Raw genomic sequence first — 20166 nt, 5'->3', positions numbered from 1 at the left:
CATCTCACCTGTATAAATCTTGTCATCTCACCTGTATACCTTCTCCCCCTAGTCCTCCCACCTGTATAAATCTTGTCACCTAACCTGTATAAATCTTGTCATCTTACCTGTATAAATCTTGTCATCTCACCTGTATACCTTCTCCCCCTAGTCCTCCCACCTGTATAAATCTTGTCACCTCACCTGTATAAATCTTGTCACCTAACCTGTATAAATCTTGTCATCTCACCTGTATAAATCTTTTCATCTCACCTGTATACCTTCTCCCCCTAGTCCTCCCACCTGTATAAATCTTGTCAACTCACCTGTATAAATATTGTCATCTCACCTGTATAAATCTTGTCATTTCACCTGTATAAATCTTGTAATCTCACCTGTATACCTTCTCCCCCTAGTCCTCCCACCTGTATAAATCTTGTCACCTAACCTGTATAACTCATGTCATCTCACCTGTATAAATATTGTCATCTCACCTGTACACCTGTATAAATCTTGTCATCTCACCTGTATAAATCTTGTCACCTCACCTGTACACCTGTATAAATCTTGTCATCTCACCTGTATAAATCTTGTCACCTCACCTGTACACCTGTATAAATCTTGTCACCTCACCTGTATAAATATTGTCATCTCACCTGTACACCTGTATAAATCTTGTCACCTCACCTGTATAAATCTTGTCACCTCACATGTACACCTGTATAAATCTTGTCACCTCACCTGTATAAATATTGTCATCTCACCTGTACACCTGTATAAATCTTGTCACCTCACCTGTATAAATCTTGTCACCTCACATGTACACCTGTATAAATCTTGTCATCTCACCTGTATAAATCTTGTCACCTCACCTGTACATCTGTATAAATCTTGTCCTCCCACCTATATAAAACTTGTCATCTCACCTGTACACCTGTATAAATCTTGTCATCTCACCTGTATAAATCTTGTCATCTCACCTGTATAAATCTTGTAATCTCACCTGTATAAATCTTGTCCTCCCACCTGTATACATCTTGTCCTCTCACCTGTATAAATCTTGTCATCTCACCTGTATAAATATTGTCATCTCACCTGTACACCTGTATAAATCTTGTCATCTCACCTGTATAAATCTTGTCACCTCACCTGTATAAATCTTGTCATCCAACCTGTATAAATCTTGTCACCTCACCTGTACACCTGTATAAATCTTGTCCTCCCACCTATATAAATCTTGTCATCTCACCTGTACACCTGTATAAATCTTGTCATCTCACCTGTATAAATCTTGTCATCTCACCTGTACACCTGTATAAATCTTGTAATCTCACCTGTATAAATCTTGTCATCTCACCTGTATAAATCTTGTCATCTCACCTGTATAAATCTTGTCATCTCACCTGTATACCTTCTCCCCCTAGTCCTCCCACCTGTATAAATCTTGTCACCTAACCTGTATAAATCTTGTCATCTTACCTGTATAAATCTTGTCATCTCACCTGTATACCTTCTCCCCCTAGTCCTCCCACCTGTATAAATCTTGTCAACTCACCTGTATAAATATTGTCATCTCACCTGTACACCTGTATAAATCTTGTATTCCCACCTGTATAAATCTTGTCATCCCACCTATATAAATCTTGTCACCTCACCTGTATAAATCTTGTCACCTAACCTGTATAAATCTTGTCATCTCACCTGTATAAATCTTTTCATCTCACCTGTATACCTTCTCCCCCTAGTCCTCCCACCTGTATAAATCTTGTCAACTCACCTGTATAAATATTGTCATCTCACCTGTATAAATCTTGTCATTTCACCTGTATAAATCTTGTAATCTCACCTGTATACCTTCTCCCCCTAGTCCTCCCACCTGTATAAATCTTGTCACCTAACCTGTATAACTCATGTCATCTCACCTGTATAAATATTGTCATCTCACCTGTACACCTGTATAAATCTTGTCATCTCACCTGTATAAATCTTGTCACCTCACCTGTATAAATCTTGTCCTCCCACCTGTATAAATCTTGTCATCTCACCTGTATAAATCTTGTCATCTCACCTGTATAAATCTTGTCATCTCACCTGTATGAACCTTGTCATCTCACCTGTATAAATCTTGTCATCTCACCTGTACACCTGTATAAATCTTGTCATCTCACCTGTATAAATCTTGTCACCTCACCTGTATAAATATTGTCATCTCACCTGTACACCTGTATAAATCTTGTCATCTTACCTGTATAAATCTTGTCACCTCACCTGTACACCTGTATAAATCTTGTCATCTCACCTGTATAAATCTTGTCACCTCACCTGTACACCTGTATAAATCTTGTCCTCCCACCTATATAAAACTTGTCATCTCACCTGTACACCTGTATAAATCTTGTCATCTCACCTGTATAAATCTTGTCCTCTCACCTGTATAAATCTTGTCACCTCACCTGTATAAATCTTGTCCTCCCACCTATATAAAACTTGTCATCTCACCTGTACACCTGTATAAATCTTGTCATCTCACCTGTATAAATCTTGTATTCCCACCTGTATAAATCTTGTCCTCTCACCTGTATAAATCTTGCCATCTTACCTGTATAAATCTTGTCCTCCCACCTGTATAAATCTTGTCCTCTCACCTGTATAAATCTTGTCCTCCCACCTGTATACATCTTGTCCTCTCACCTGTATAAATCTTGTCCTCTCACTTGTATAAATCTTGTCCTCCCACCTGTATAAATCTTGTCACCTCACTTGTATAAATCTTGTCAACTCACCTGTATACCTTCTCCCCCCAGTCGTCCCACCTGAAGCCATTCTCTGGTGCCAGTGAGATGTACCGCCTAGGCCTGTTCTCTGCACGCTGTGAGCTACTAGCGTTCCGCTACATCAAGCCCAACGCTGACGGCTTCAACGGTGACGAGGATAAGGCCGCTGCCCGGGACGCGGCCCGCATTACGTCATACGCTCTGGAACATTACCTCAGGGATCAAATGATCGTCAGCAACGATTTTGATCCGAAAAGATTTCTAAAAGCTCTTAAATCTGTGCGTTAATTTTTTTTTAATTGCTACAAATTATCAAGATTAATACAATTGATTTTTTTTTCTTTTACTTATCTTTATTATTATTCAACTAATACAAATTATCAAGATTAATACAATCGATTTTTTTTCTTTTACTTATCTTTATTATTAATCAACTAATACAAATTATCAAGATATAGCCAACACTTTTCTTTTCTGATCATTATTATCAATTAACATTAACGTTAGGCATCTATTAATTAACATTAACGTTACGCATCTATATATCTGTTAAAAATGTGGTCTATAACATAAATATACATAAATAATGATCAATTATCATAAATAAACCCTACAAAAATTAATGGGTGTTCCCGTCCCCCCCCCCCCCCCCCCAGTGGTTCTTAACCTTTTTTGAGGTGCCGAACCCACCAGTTTTAAATGCGTGTTCACCAAACCCTTCTTAATAGTTTTATGGTCCAAACTGACAAATTCCGATCGTAAATCATTTATAAGTCGGGTGTGTCTTGACCTCCGTCTAACCCCTGAGATTGAATCTTCCTGGGGTTCGATCGAACAGGTTAACCACTGGACTATGCATTGCACATTAGCTGTATTGTAAATACAGCTAATATTCCTCTATGTTGCACATTAGCTGTATTGTAAACAGTGGCGTAGGCAGGGGGGGGTTAGGGGGGGTCATAACCCCCCCCATAGACCCCTCGGTATATATAAAAAGTATGAGGGGGGGTGCAAATCGAAAGTTTGAGGGGGGGGGGGTGCAAATCGAAAGTTTGAGGGGGGGGGGGTGCAAATCAAAAGTTTGAGGGGGGGGGGGTGCAAATCGAAAGTTTGAGGGGGGGGTGCAAATCGAAAGTTTGAGGGGGGGGTGCAAATCGAAAGTTTGAGGGGGGAAGTGCAAATCGAAAGTTTGTCCCCGGGTAAAAATTGGAACCCCCCCCCTTGAGACGATCCTGGCTACGCCACTGATTGTAAACACCACTCTATGTTGTATATTAGCTGTATTGTAAACACCACTCTATGTTGCAGATTAGCTGTATTGTAAACACCACTCTATGTTGCAGATTAGCTGTATTGTAAACACCACTCTATGTTGCAGATTAGCTGTATTGTAAATATCACTCTATGTTGTAGATTAGCTGTATTGTAAACACCACTCTATGTTGCAGATTAAAACGATTGGTCGAACAGGTAACATAGAGTTCGACCAGAATGGTCAAAGAGTCAACTACACCTTAGCTCTGTACAACCATGGAGGAGAGATAATGAACAAAGAGGTGGGTTTTGTGTACTTTAAATGGTGGGTAGTGGTAGAGGTGGGTTTTTGCTTTATTTGTAGAGTAAAAGAAGGCTAATGGTAGAGGTGGTTATTTGTTTTATTCGTAGAGTAGCCTAAATGGTGGATAATGGTAGAGGTGGGTTTTTGTTTTATTTGTTGGGTAAGAGTTGGGTTTTTTGTTCTATTTGAAGGGTAGCCTAAATGGTGGGTAATGGTAGAGGTAGTTTTTTTTTTATTGAAAGTGTCTATAGGTATATTATTTGTCGTATATAAAAGTGTTATGGGGCGAGATGAATTTTCTTTGTAAATAATTCTGTTTATTTAAAGTTATTTTTTTATGTTTTTTTGTAAACTTAGAATGTTGGTGACCAACGAAAAAATAAATTGGAAAAAGATTTAATTTAATTTCTTGTTTTGCAAATTGCAGCTGTTTTTTTAATAGTCGATTTAACAGTATAGTATCTATACAATTATTAATTACCATTTTTTAATCAACATTTGATTCCACTTTTATTCTTAAACACGAGGTTGGGCAAAAATACTGCCAACTGCAAAACATAATGATTTATACGAAATTAGCTATTTCAAAATTCATTTAACTTTTCATCGTCATTTCGGTTTTAAATATTAATAAGTTGTTGTGTGTTAAAACACCAATTATTTTGTTTATTTAACGCAGTAATTAGTGGGCTAATAATATAACACTGTCCTGCATTCAAACGCTTCTTTCAATAAGGCGTTATTATTTGGCACTCATCTTTCTCTATATATGTTGAACACACACAGATTGTATTACAATAGTATTTATATTTTTAAACTATATTGTGTACGTATTAATACCCTACTATCAAACACCAATTAGATCGCCAAGTGGAATCCACACAAGTCAACACCTGAAGCGAGGCTTACACTGACAGGTGAAGTAGAGTCAAACAACGGGACTCAGCAACATATTGGTATCTTTCCTGATTTGGTTCGCATCGTTGTGGTTGAGGTAGGTGGATGTATATATATATATATATATATATATATATATATATATATATATATATATATATATATATATATATATAGGTTTTAGGAAATTAGTTTATGCGGCAAACATTTCGTACAATAATTATTTAGGTCTATAAACATTACTAAATATAATAAACAAAACCGTATGACACTCAATAAAAAATGTTCAAATCAATTTAAGTATTTTGTCTGAGATATTTTGTCTGAGATATTTTGTCTGAGATATTTTGTCTGAGATATTTTGTCTGAGATCACGTGTTTTTTTCCGTGAGATAGTTTGTCTTTGAGATATATTTACATATATATATATATATATATATATATATATATATATATATATATATATATATATATATATATATATAATACATGTATTTCTATATTTAAACCTGACCTTCACCACCAATGTAGGAGTATCCGTTCGTGGTCAAGCGAGACAATCCACTGGACGATGACCTCTATGAAGGGTTCACCATTGACCTGATCAAGAAACTAGCTCAGGAGCTAAAGTTTCAGTATGAGATCTACCGTAGTCCTGGCAACGTCTACGGCGCGTACAGCTCAGCCCGGGGCACCTGGGATGGTATGGTCAACGAGGTCATGCAAGGGGTAGGTCAAGGTCATTTGTTGGATTTTTTTTTACACTTTGCTGCCTAGTAAGATGTGCATTTTTTGTTCATAATAGTTAAATTTGTGTTGTTTAATTAATTTGCAAATCTTGTTTTAGCTTTACGTTCATTGGCGAGTTTATGTTTGGTCTCTTTTTGTTAATTGGCAAGGTTCTTCTCTGTCGTTTTGTTGAATTTCTGCATTGTCGTTTAGATATATGTGAAATTTCTGCTTCGTCGTTTTGTTAAATGTCTCATTTCTGTTCTGTCGTTTTGTAAAATCTTTGCCCCCTTTTTTTGTCAAATTTCTGCAGCTTCGTTTTTATAAATGTCAAGTATCTACTGTGTTGTTTTGTCAAATTTCTGTTTCATGGTTTTGTTAAATGTCGAATTTGTTCTCTGTTGTTTTGTTAATGTCAATTTCTGCATTGTCGGTTTGTCGAATTTCTGCGACGTCGATTTGTCAAACGTCCAATTCCTGTGAGTTTCAACATCTGCACCACTTTCTCCAGAACGCGACTCTGGCGTGTGGTGCCATCTCCATCACCTCCACGCGCGAGTCTGCCATAGACTTCAGCCTGGGTGTGCTTAGCACAGGTGTCAACCTGCTGGTCAAGAGGCCGGACGAAAGCTTTACCATTTTTCAGGTAGGTTTGCGTTAAAGATTCCTGTCTGTTTTCGGGAATTTCCTTTGGGTGTTTTAAAGTATACAGCTGCTAAATTGATCTTTCGGAAATTGCCAAAGCTGTTATAGTTGTCATTGCGTTCTGCTGTAACGATTTCAGAAGCAATTATTATTATTAGATTGTGAATTCAATACGGCATAGTTTTATTTGAATTACACAATTCTAAGGCAACCATATTTAACTATTTTAATGCCACAGTTATGTCATATCCTCATCTTATCCCATCTAATTTAATTACCTTAACTGCCATAGTTTATGACGTCATACTCTCGTATCTAATTACACTAATTAACTGCCACAGTTTATGACGTTATTCTCCCGTCTCTAATTACACTAATTACCTACCAAAGTTTATGATGTCAAACTCTCGTCTTAAATTACACTCATTAACTGCCACAATTTATGACGTCATTCTCCCGTCTCTAATTACACTAATTAACTGCCACAGTTTATGATGACAAACTCTCGTCTTTAATTACACTAATTAACTGCCACAGTTTATGACGTCATTCTCCTGTCTCTAATTACACTAATTAACTGCCACAGTTTATGACGCCATACTCTCGTCTCTAATTACACTAATTAACTGCCACAGTTTATGATGTCATACCCGTCTCTAATTACACTAATTAACTGCCACAGTTTATGACGTCATACCCATCTCTAATTACACTAATTAACTACCACAGTTTATGACGTCATACTCTCATCTCTAATTACACGAATTAACTGCCACAGTTTATGACGTCATACTCTCGTCTAATTACACTAATTAACTGCCACAGTTTATGACGTCATACCCGTCTCTAATTACACTAATTAACTGCCACAGTTTATGATGCCGTTTTCCCTGGAACTCTGGATGGCGATAGTGGGCGCCTCGGCCCTTGTGACTATAGTTTTTTACTGCATGGACTACTGCAGTGTTGAAGACAGACGTTTCACCTTTAAGGTAAGCTTTGGGATCTATCGGGGTTCTCCTAAAGTACTTGTGGTAATCTGTACGGTAATCTGGGGAGATTCCTTCGTCCTGTTAACAATAGGAGGGGACGGAGTGGTCTAGCGGTATAGAGCTGGACTGCTAACCAGTAAGTTTCGAGTTCGAATCCGGGTTCAAGTCAGTAGACCCTTCCTTGAGTCCACCTAACTCTGATGGGTAACTCGCGATAGGGAAAGTAAAGGCGGCTGGGCATAGTGCTGACCACACTATCTCTTCATATGCCGAGGTCACAGAAACAGGTGAATTCTTCTTCGCTTGCCCTATAGACCATCAGGTTTGAAAAGAGACTAAAAGTAAAAAATAAGTTATCAATAGGACTATTAAAGATACGCCTTAAGAAAGGTTATCAGTAATAGAACAGTATGATAAAAGTAAAGTAGTAAAGTGCCCATTCCCAACATGACGGTCTATTGGGAAAGTGAATTACGGTTCACCTGTTTCTGTGACCTCGTCATTTGAAGAGATAGTATGGTAAGCACTATTCCCAGCCGTCTTTACTCTCCCTTACGTGAGTTAGGTACCCATCAACTGAACTCAGGATCGGTCTACTAACTTGATCCCCAATTCGAACTCAAGACTAACAGGTTAGCATTCTAGCACTCTGCCGCTAGGCCACTCCGTCCCTTAGACAGTATCATAACTTTCATGTAAGATCAGTGTTCTGTTTTACCAAAGACTTAGACTAGCTTTAACATTACTCTTAACCTAAGTCCTAATCTTAACTGTAAAAAGCAATCGTAACCTGGACCTTAATCACTGACAGCGATATTGGCAAAACAGAAACTGGATATAATACGAACAAATTAAATATACGTCACATTTTTTTATAAAATTTCGCAGGAGACCATCTGGTTCACTATTGGCACTCTTCTAAAACGAGGCTCGGATTTCGCACCGGTGCCAGTGTCTCAGAGAATTCTAACGGCTGGTTTCCTGTTCTTTGTCCTGATCACTGTGTCCACCTATACAGCCAACATGGCTGCCTTCTTGACCATTAAGGTAATTTTTTTTGTTTACTCATAGGTAACTAATGTGTTGTGGTAACCTTCATTGTTAAGAGACCGTTACCCCGACCATTAAGGGAATTTATTTTACCTTCAATTACCCTTATCATAGCTAACATTACCGTTATTTTGACCGTTTAGATAATTCCTTGTGTCTACCGTCATTGTTAACTAACGTTTTGTGTTTACTATCATAATTCATTATATCGCCATCTCGTCCATTTATGATAAATCCTAATCCTCATAACAAACACTACAGCAATCTCGACCTTTTAGGTAATTCCTTGTGTCTACCTTTATAGCTATCTAGCTTATTGTGTCCACTTTGGGAAAACATTGGTAAGGGATAGAGTTCGAGCTGACATATGATTAGCAAGATATATATATGTGTCTATTTAGTTTACTACCAGTAAAATAAAATCCAATAATTGTGGAGGTATCTGATAGCAGTATAAGCACCCCCTCCCCCCCCCCCCCCCTCTCCCATCCCCGATTGTGGATTCTACCGTTTCCTTTAACTCTAGAAGTCAATAGTTAAAGATAGAGTAAAAGTAAAGTTTCCTTTTCGAGCCAGATGGTCCATAAGGCAAATAAATTAGAGTTATCCTTTTTACTTTCTCGTATATACGTAGTATAGAGAAAGTATTGTAATCGTGCAAAAAAAGAATCGAGATTTTTACAAATCTCGACGTTTTACACCTCACTGATACGGAAAAACATAATTTTGCAATCTTGTCCGTATGTCTGTGTGTGTGTGTGTGTCTGTGTGTCTGTGTGTGTGTAAACACGATAACTTGAGTACCGTTACAGCTAGGTTAATGAAATTTCATAAATAAGTATTTTATGAAAATCGTAGATCCGTATCAACTTTTGAGCGATTTCCGATAACCGGAAGTGGTACTTTTTCTACTTTGAATTTTTCAAAAGCCTATAACTTGAGTACTATTTCAGATAGATAAATGAAATTTCACATGTAAGTAAAAGATCTAATTCTCTTCGTTCTGTCAAATTTTGAGTAATTTCCGTTGACGGGAAGTACTAATTTACGCTATTTCCGATTTCTCAAAATCGCATCTAAATTTATAAAGTACTAATAATATTGCGCACCATTATGAACATCTGTATTCGGCGTTCGCTTGGTGTGCAATACTTTCTTCTATGAGATTCTATTTTATTTTAAAAAGTTTAAGTATTTAAAATGGATTAAAAATCATAACTATATCCCGAGTTCCCATCCCCTGTTGTTTTATATAAGAATATTCGAGAAAGTTTAGGGGAGATCACTCCCGGTTTATTCTGTGAAGGAATTGCACTCAAGTACATTTTACGAATTTGAACCCAGATTCGAACTGGAGACTTTCTGGTTAGCAGTCTAGCTAATTAGAATAAGTAGATTAGGGTAACCAATTTTTACCTAAAGGTGTTGAGTTTCAACTGTTATGTTAAAAGATTTTTTCCAGGTTTCTAGACTAAATCATATTTATTTAACTCGCTTCACTTCTATCTTCAAACTCACCTACTTTCATTTTAAACATGAACTAGTTAAACTGTGTTTTAATTAGCGACAGGTAAATAACGTGGTCAAATTAGTGGTCGCTCAGATTCGTGTTTCAGGTAAGTATAAGCAGGTGTAGGATCAAAGCCTTGGGGCTCCCATAAATGTTGGTTTAAAACCCACTAGACATTAACTTGGTACTTACAAGTCTCTTTGGTTTAGAATTGCTAAACTTCTAACAGCTGATACGGGGTTTCTTTCTAAAACTGTTGAAACGAATATTAAACAAACTCTAAGTTTCCTAAGTAGACTCTATGATCTGATATAATGTAAAGATCCTCTTTAGACCAAGCGATCTATTGAGCAGATGAAGTAGAGTTTATATTTTTCTTGACTTCGGCATATGAAGGGATAATATCACACGCCTTTATGTCCCTAACGTGAGTTTGTTAACCATCAGAGTTGGGTAGAATCAGGGATATTGTTCTGACTTGATCTGGATTCGAACTCGAAACTTTCGGGGAAGCATTCTAGCGCTCTACCACTAGGCCACGCTGCCCCATGCAATGTGATACATCATCGCTTTAGAACATGAGTAAAAAAAATCGTTTAATCGAAAACTATATAAGAAATACTAAAAAAATAATTGTAGAATACCGTTTTGTAATGTTAGTGTAAAAAAAAAATTCATAAAAAACGTTTTAATAACAAGCTTTTATGTAATGATGCACTAAAAAGTAGAAAATAAATTATACACTACTATTTAAATTACTATAAAGAAAAGCGTGGGTCACTTTAGTACTTTAATACCTATTGGATACCTTTACTAATATTTGAGAAGAGACCCACGCTTTTCTTTATAGTAATTTAAATAGTAGTGTATAATTTATTTTCTACTTTTTAGTGCATCATTACATAAAAGCTTGTTATTAAAACGTTTTTATGAAATTTTTTTTCAGTATTTTACATGTTTTATTTACAATAGAGTTACATGACTAAAAACCATTGCGCGCCTACTGAACATCACGTTCTGAACATCACGTTCAGTAGGCGCGCAATGGTCTTTGAACGCATCCATTGAACGTGATGGCGCAGCTATTGAATGAAGGGGATGACGCGTGTGGTGTGGTTGGATAGACATGCCTACTAATTCGGTCCAAATTTTAATAAATTCATAAAAAATTAATTAGGCATCCAATTAAGTCAAATTTAGTTTCAGATTGCATTGTCTTCATGTCTTGACCCACGTGCCAACTGTGAATCGTATCGGTCTAGTAGAACTGTCCGAATTTTCACTCCTGCGTTTCTATCTAGACTGACGACAGAGGAAGTGAGTTAAATAAAAGCTTGTAATAATTACAAAATGTTGCACGTATAAGTTACAATATCAGGTTTAAAGTAACACCTACCGTAACTCATTACCTCGTAAAGTGGCCAATTATTAGCTGCTACTTGTGTGTTTTACACCACAAGAACCTTAGTTCAAATCATCAATGGCTTTTCCCTTAATGAAGATTTCAGCGGCTCTAAAGCTGTCGCTTTTAATTATTAACACGTTTTTTAACACGTTTTTAACACGTTTTTATTAACTCAGCTTCGCGTGGATGTGTTTGTTGTTAAAATTGACATCGAAAATTAGCCCACTTCTGATTGCTCTATAGATCTGAAATTTGGCATGCAGGTTACTTTCGCCTAACAATTTCAGATGCAATCATAAAAACTAGCAATTAGAGACCGTAATTAGCTTAATTTAATTACGCCCAAAGGACCATAAAATTGAGGACATGATTTCTAAAGATACCGACAAGACTGGAGGCTTGTTGACACAGTTACTTCGGCCCCAATCGATGTGAGCGCGCTGGCCGTGATCGTATAGTGGTTAGTACTTCGCGTTGTGGCCGCGACAACCCAGGTTCGAATCCTGGTCGCTCAAGATTTTTTTAGTCCGTGTATTTATAAACACTTAGTCAATTCATACTTAATCAAGTCATTAGATAAAGTAGAAAATAAACTATATAAAAAACTTTTTTAAAAACCACGTTTTTCATGTGTAGCAACGGACTAAAAAGGAGAAAATAAAATACTTAAAAAAAACTTTTTAAAAAACCACGTTTTTCTTGTGGACTAAAAAGTAGAAAATAACTATTTACATACATTTGATGACAAAAAACGTGGGTCGGGCAGATGGGTCGGGAAATTTGATGGTGAACGTACCCACGTTTTTTGTCATCAAATGTATGTAAATAGTTATTTTCTACTTTTTAGTCCACAAGAAAAACGTGGTTTTTTAAAAAGTTTTTTTTAAGTATTTTATTATTAACTCAGCTTCGCGTTTGTGTGTTTGTTGTTAAAATTGACATCGAAAATTAGCCCACTTCTGATTGCTCTAGAGACCTGAAATTTGGCATGCATGCTACTTTCGCCTAACAATTTCAGATGCAATCATAAAAACTAGCAATTAGTGACCGTAATTAGCTTAATTTAATTACGCCCCAAGGACCATAAAATTGAGGACATGATTTCTAAAGATACCGACAAGACTGGAGCCTTATTGACACAGTTACTTCGGCCCCAATCGATATGAGCGCGCTGGCCGTGATCGTATAGTGGTTAGTACTTCGCGTTGTGGCCGCGACAACCCAGGTTCGAATCCTGGTCGCTCAAGATTTTTAGTCCGTGTATTTATAAACACTTTTTAAAAAACCACGTTTTTCTTGTGGACTAAAAAGTAGAAAATAACTATTTACATACATTTGATGACAAAAAACGTGGGTCGGGCAGATGGGTCGGGAAATTTGATGGTGAACGTACCCACGTTTTTTGTCATCAAATGTATGAAAATTTATTTTCTACTTTTTAGTCCACAAGAAAAACGTGGTTTTTTAAAAAGTTTTTTTTAAGTATTTTATTTTAACGTTGAGAATTGTGAAACTTTTTGGTGAGGTTCATTTACAAGTAGGGGCAGATCACTCTAAACACTTTCACAACTTCTTCCAGCTGGTTACTTCATAGCCCTATTTTAAGCTGTCAATTCGATCAGGAATGTGAACGTAAACATTAACCGCATATTAAGGGGAGATAAATAGGTTTTAATTACGTAAAGGAATGTTATACTTCAATACTTTGATTAGAGAATTTTTTTTAAACTCATGTTAGCTAGATCTATAAGAGGTTAGCACAGCTCCATAGGTGCATTGTTGTGATTTTAATTTTTTTTTTTTTTTATGCATAAAATTTGGATGACAATTTTTTACTTATACTATTGAAATAAATGTAATTAATTTTCTGCTCAAAACGTTACGGGCCAGGATATAATTATGATGGCCAACCGCTACGGGTCAGAAGATAAACTGACCAACTGTTACAAACGTAGTGGCAATAAGATTATGTAATTTACCCGGATACTATTAAATAGGAATGCGTGCTTAGCACCGTGAATTTTGAACACAAAATGTAATTAACAAAACCACAGGCAACGACAAAATCACCAATAATTTATTAGACGTTCCTTCTATAAATCTTTATTGAATACTCTTAGAGTATAAAACCCCTACGAAAATTTTTAACCGTCAGACATTTTCATTCTAACCGTATTAATGACACTTGCTATGAATATACTTATACTCTTCATAAGAAATATATACCTAACACTGTTTTATGTTGAGCAGATAATGTAGCGAACAAAATCACAGGCAACGACAAAATGACACCATTATTAAGTAACAAATAAATCAGGCGCACGAAGTTTGTTCATCTTCTTTCTATAGGGCTTGTAAGTAGGTCATAACTTCTCGTTCTCGTACTTGCCAGCTAGTAGATTTCGAGAACGTAGACTTACAAGCCCTATTATTTTAAATAGAGTATAAAATCCCTACGAGAGATTTTAATTACCAGACATTATCATTCTAACCGCATTACTGACACTTGCTATGAATATACTTATACTCTTCAGAAGAAATATGTACTGAACACTGTTTTATGTTGAGCACATAATGTAGCGAACAAAACCACTATCAACGACAAAATCACCACATTATTATCAGGCGCTCGCACTTTGTACATCTTTCTAGTATCTATATATATAATTCTCTTCTGGGAGACGCTAGAAAACAAGCTGTAAGCGCGCTCCCTACCACCCCCACCCCTACATGGTCTGGTGAGCTGTGGTTCACGCTAAATGTTTACAAGCAGAGCCGTGTTTAGTGTCGACTATTAGGTGCAGATAATTTAGTTTGAAACTATTTTAAACGTAGGGGGGGGGGGGATAAAGAAATATTTTCAGTGCCAGTGTCGAATTCACAAATTATGAATTACTGAAAAGTAGAAAAAAACAACAACTAAATAGCGGCGTATGATATGCTGCGGGTCGGCTCGTTTTAAATAAAATCTCTACGGGAAATTTAACTAACAGATATGTTTATTCTAACCACATTAACTGACACTTGCCGTTTATCCCAACAGAACTTTGGCGAGAGCGTGGATTCCTTTGAAGCCTTGTCAAAGTCTAAGACCCTCGGAGTCAGTACGGTGATTAACTCTGCCACGATGTCTTTTCTGAGAAATGGTATGGGTGGCAGCACTTTGACTGACTGCCATATTTAAACATAATAGTTTCGTTTCTTATAAAAGACTTAATCTTTATATTTAGCATCTTTACATCTTGAAATATCTTTGCTAGTTTTAAAGAAAAAAAAATACTTTTATCAAGCTTTTTTATAATAAGAAATGTTTTTGCTACTTGTAAAAGACAAAATTCTTTTATCTAGCATTTTTATAATAAGGAATGTATTTGCTACTTTTAAAACACAAAATACTTGTATTAAGTATTTTTATAATATGCAATGTTTTTGCTCCTTGTAAAAGACAAAATATTTTTATCTAGCATATTTACATTATTTAAAAGACAAAATACTTTAATCTAGCATTTTTATACCATAAACTATTTTCCTCCTTTTGAAAGACAATGTAAATACGTCTAAATTTTTCTTTAAATACTAACTTCCTTACCTGATTGTAGACATTTTTAAGCAATAATTCAAGATAATAAAACAGATATTTTATACCCCTTGCCCCTCATATTTTCGTCTCTTGTTTTACAATTCGTGCAAATGCATAATTAGGTCGTGGCGTTTCAGAAAATGCTTTTTTTTTATTTTTCTTAAAATAGTTTTTTTAATCGTATTAAGGGAAGTAAGCGATTAAATTTTATTTCATTATATCAAAAAGTTGTTTCCCTTTAAATGTAAATCTTGAGTGTGTTTACTGTTTACAGACACAAAGAAGGTGTACCGAGACATCTGGAGCAAGGTCGAGTCGTCCAAGGGTCAGGTCAAGAACGCCACGGAGGGTCAAAAGCTCGTCAAGGCTGGCACTCATGCCTTCATCTTTGATTATTTAATTAACGAGGCGGCGCAGAATATCAACTGTGAGCTCATGGCGGCCGCTTCACCAATTTTATTACAGGTAAGTCGGTGAAGTATTATATCAGATTTTATTACAGGTAAGTTGGTGAAGCATTATATCAGATTTTATTACAGGTAAGTCGTATTGTAGAGTTCATTTTTGTCAGATTTTATTACAGGTAAGTCGGTGAAGCAATATATCAGATTTTATTACAGGTAAGTCGGTGAAGTATTATATCAGATTTTATTACAGGTAAGTCGGTGAAGTATTCATAATATCAGATTTTATTGCAGGTAAGTCGGTGAAGTATTATATCAGATTTTATTACAGGTAAGTCGGTGAAGTATTCATAATATCAGATTTTATTACAGGTAAGTCGGTAAAGTATTCATTATATCAGATTTTATTACAGGTAAGTCGGTGAAATATTCATAATATCATAGTTTATTACAGGTAAGTTTTTTGGTAGAGTTCAATTTGGTCAGATTTTATTACAGGTAAGTTGTTTGGTAGAGTTCAATTTTGTCAGATTTTATTACAGGTAAGTTGGTGAAGTATTCATAATATCAGATTTTATTACAGGTAAGTCATTTGGTAGAGTTCAATATAGTCAGAAATAAGTAGTACTTACTTTTTTAAAAATATCTTTTAAATAAATTAAATATTTATTAAATAAAATATTTATGATCTTTTAAAAATATCTTCATTAATTTAATTACTCTCAACACCAAGTTAAAGTACAAGAAAAAAAACAACCACTTTCATCTTATTTAAGGAACACGGTATAGGCATGAAAGCTGGGGCGCCGTTTAAAACTTTGATCAACATCGCCCTGCTCAAGCTTAAAGAGGACGGCTTTATAGCTAAGATGAAGAAAAAGTAAGTCACTCGTCTCTTTTACGTTCGCGCTGTGCAATGGTGGGACAATCAGTGAAACTGTTGGTATACTGACGGAGCTGGCTCATGGTTTTAGCCTTGTAATATGTCACGGTGGAACTGCGGAACTACATTCACTGCTGAGATATTCCTTCACCACCCCCCCCCCCCAGTTTTCTAGCTCTGATCCCCCCTCCCCCATCTTTCCCAGCCCAGGATAATAGTCTGTTAGACAGGATAGAGTGACCAGTCCAGTTGTACTGATGTTGTGTTAGTGACGCCTCTAGTAATAATGTGGTAGTGACGCCTCTAGTAATAGTGTGTTGGTGACGCCTCTGGTAAAGTGTGCTAGTGACGCCTCTGGTGTTTTGGTAGTAACGTTGCTGATGTTTTGGCAGTGTCAATGCCTCTAATGCTGTTGTGTTTAAGACGCCTCTGATACTGTTTTTTGTGACGCCTCTGATAATGTTGTGTTTGTGACGCCTATTGACACCTCTGAATGTTGTTGCGCTCTTGACTCAATGATGTTGTTGTACTAGTGACGCCTCTGATTTTGTTGTACTAGTGACGCCTCTTATGTTGTTATACTAGTGACGCCTCTGATAATTTTGTTGAGTTTGCGACGCCTCTGATGTTGTTGTCTGTGTGTGCAGGTGGTGGGATGACAAGCGAAGCTGTGACCTGGCCAGTGACAGCCAGAGGACAGGAGAGGTCAAGTTTGGACTGGACCACACGGCAGGTAAGGACATCGTGATCATGTTTGGTTGTCAAGACTTAACTGGTCTGCCAATACTTTCGCGAGTGGTCAACGTTTAGTAGGGGTGTCAATGTTAAGTAGGGGTGTCGATGTTTAGTAGGGGTGTCAATGTAAAGTAGGGGTGTCAATGTTTAGTAGGGGTGTCAATATTTACTTGGGGTGCCTAAGTTTGGTAGAGGTGTCAACGTTTAGTGGGGGTGTCAATATTTACTTGGGGTGCCTAAGTTTGGTAGAGGTGTCAACGTTTAGTGGGGGTGTCAATATTTACTTGGGGTGCCTAAGTTTGGTAGAGGTGTCAACGTTTAGTGGGGGTGTCAATATTTACTTGGGGTGCCTAAGTTTGGTAGAGGTGTCAACGTTTAGTGGGGGTGTCAATATTTACTTAGGTTGCCTATGTTTAGTAGGGGTGTCAACGTTTAGTGGGGGGTTTCAACGTTTTATAGGGGTGTAAACTTTTTGTAAGATGCAAATAATTAACATGACACTTACTAGTATATAGTGCTATTGTTTTTGTAGTGCATACGTTTTTTTTTCACTTTATGGCTAATGTTGGAATACTTTAGCAATTTTTTTTTCATGTTGTTTGTAGTCTAGTGGTCAGTATATAATTAGAAACCAATAGTGGACTTTGCATAATTTAATCAGATACAACGCAATTGCTTATACGTTTTGTGATTATATACATTAATCCACCATGCAAAGTTATTACGTTAAAAGTAAATTTAAAAATATATTTCATAAAAAAATGATAAAATATAAGAATAAATTATATCATTATGAAAAGTACTTAGAAAAATTTAATTTTATTCTTTCGATTTCATTTAATAAGCTTCTGAAAAAATGATTTTTTTTTCAAGGGACATCACTCTCAATTTAACTAATTTTAAAAATCTCGATCCAACAGGTGTTTTTATAGTTGGCCTGTTTGGCGTGTGTGTGGCCGCCATGTTGTTCATCAGCAAAAAGCTGTACCTGGTCATTCTCAACGCCATCCAGAAACACCGGTCTCGCCGCAAGAAGGCACCGGAACCAGAGAATTACGTCAATAACGGGCTGGACGACGCTAAGCGGGAACGACTACGTTTGTATTACGGTGACAAGGGCGAAGCGGTGTGAGAGTTATCGGACTTTATGAGGTAGAAGAGATATGATATGTTGTGTTGGATGTAAGTTACAGAACTTATGGTAATGGAAGAGTTGTGGGACTTGGTGGAATGTACGAGTTATCGGACTTTATGGGGTAGAAGAGTTATGATATGTTGTGTAGGATGTAAGTTACAGAACTTATGGTAATGGAAGAGTTGTGGGACTTGGTGGAATGTACGAGTTATGGGACATGAGTGTTTGGGTGATGGAGTTATGGAACTTTATTAAGAAAGAGTTATTGGACTTTGGATTATGTAAGGGTTATGGAACTAAGGTAAATAGTGAACTATAACATCATTGTTTTCTTTGTGATAAATTAATTTTTGGATATTTGGTCTAATCTTGCAAAGTTAAAGACATTTTTCTTCTAAACGCTGGAAGAATGACTGTACAGACAGGAGGTAAATAACACACAACTAAAAATAGAAAAAAAAGTTTGCTTTAAATGTCCTAAAGTATTTCCCGAACACGGAGTTGTACTTTAAAACTGAATTGAGAATAAATATTTATATTTTAATACAACAATAATAACCATTGCACTGTAAAGTATTGTCGTAAATCACATATACATCTGTCTTTTTGAAAGTACACTTTATATATATATATATATATATATATATATATATATATATATATATATATATATATATATATATATATATATATAACATGAAAACTACAAGCACAAAATTATGTCAGGTTAATTATTATGTGATCGACGTTCTAAATTATTTTTGAAAATTGACTTCAAATTGAAAGTCGTTTGTATTTTATTTCATTCGTGTTATGTTTCATTGTTTCATATTCCCATGACCACGCATTATGTTCTTAAACGATGAATATAATCCTAAATGTTATTTTAACCAATTTGAACTTGTTATGCTAGTACTTGCAAGGTATGTTATATATCAAAGGTGATAACCCCATAGTAATTGATGCGTATGCTGGTAACAATGTTATATACTATTATTATGTTACATATATATATATATATATATATATATATATATATATATATATATATATATATATATATATATATATATATATATATATATATATATATATATACATATACATATATATATATATATATATATATATATATATATATATATATATATATACGTAATCATGTGAATATGTATATATATCATATACATATATATATTGATATATATATATATTACATATATGTTATATATATATGGGCGTGTGTGTGTTTATTTATTTTCTATCAATGCATTGTTTAATGTCGAAATGTAATATCTCATACAAGGTGAAAACTGTAAAGTAAATTTTGTTACTTTGAATGACCAACGACTTTGACCAAAAACAAGTAATGTAGTGTCCATCTGTTTCTGGCCCGAGGTATTCGACCACACTGGGATCAATAACAACGCTAGCCAGTACTCACGTTGTTATGGTTTGTTATGATCTGTCATCGTCTTAGTGGCTAAACTGTGTGTATTTGTTAAGTTGATATCACGATGATTTTTAAATTTTCTACTAGATGTGTGTTGTGTGATAATATATTTTTATTTTGTGTGAGATAAATAATTGTTATCGAGGATTTTTTTTATAAACAGGCGTTGGGCTAAAATCAAAATTTTCCAAAGACGTCCGCACTGTATTGGATTATGTTGTACCTATTTTCGTGATTAAATATACCAGCATTGACTATTTTAATGTATACTTTTCATTAACGTTGTTTCTATTTGAAAAACAAAGCACAGCGTATGTTTTAAATATATGATGGAGATGTTATATAGAGAAATTGTGAAACAAATTTTAATCGACCAAGTAATCTTTACATAGTGTAGGGTTTTAACAAAAATCAAAGAAAAACAATCTCAATATGTA

The 20166-nt window shown here is 35.6% G+C and overlaps 1 protein-coding gene across 1 annotated transcript in view; it reads left to right on the top strand.

Moving 5' to 3' along the window:
• Window positions 1-18882, top strand: part of LOC131957637 (glutamate receptor 2-like) — a 36063-nt gene extending 17181 nt beyond the window's left edge. Inside the window, exons 7-18 of the mRNA XM_059322371.1 lie at window positions 2784-3032; window positions 4202-4309; window positions 5174-5305; window positions 5740-5937; window positions 6449-6583; window positions 7455-7574; window positions 8463-8621; window positions 14583-14685; window positions 15394-15584; window positions 16300-16403; window positions 17054-17139; window positions 18062-18882. Coding sequence (XP_059178354.1) covers window positions 2784-3032; window positions 4202-4309; window positions 5174-5305; window positions 5740-5937; window positions 6449-6583; window positions 7455-7574; window positions 8463-8621; window positions 14583-14685; window positions 15394-15584; window positions 16300-16403; window positions 17054-17139; window positions 18062-18273 — 1797 coding nt within the window. The 3' untranslated portion in view covers window positions 18274-18882. The remainder of the gene's footprint in view (window positions 1-2783; window positions 3033-4201; window positions 4310-5173; window positions 5306-5739; window positions 5938-6448; window positions 6584-7454; window positions 7575-8462; window positions 8622-14582; window positions 14686-15393; window positions 15585-16299; window positions 16404-17053; window positions 17140-18061) is intronic.
• The last annotated feature ends 1284 nt before the right edge of the window (window positions 18883-20166 follow it).

This window comes from Physella acuta, unplaced genomic scaffold (genome assembly GCF_028476545.2).
Source record: "Physella acuta isolate Inbredline_101_S28 unplaced genomic scaffold, ASM2847654v3 ptg001251l, whole genome shotgun sequence".
Taxonomy (NCBI): Eukaryota; Metazoa; Mollusca; class Gastropoda; family Physidae; genus Physella; species Physella acuta.
Note: the sequence above shows the minus strand (reverse complement) of the source record. Positions and strands in the feature narration are given on the sequence as shown.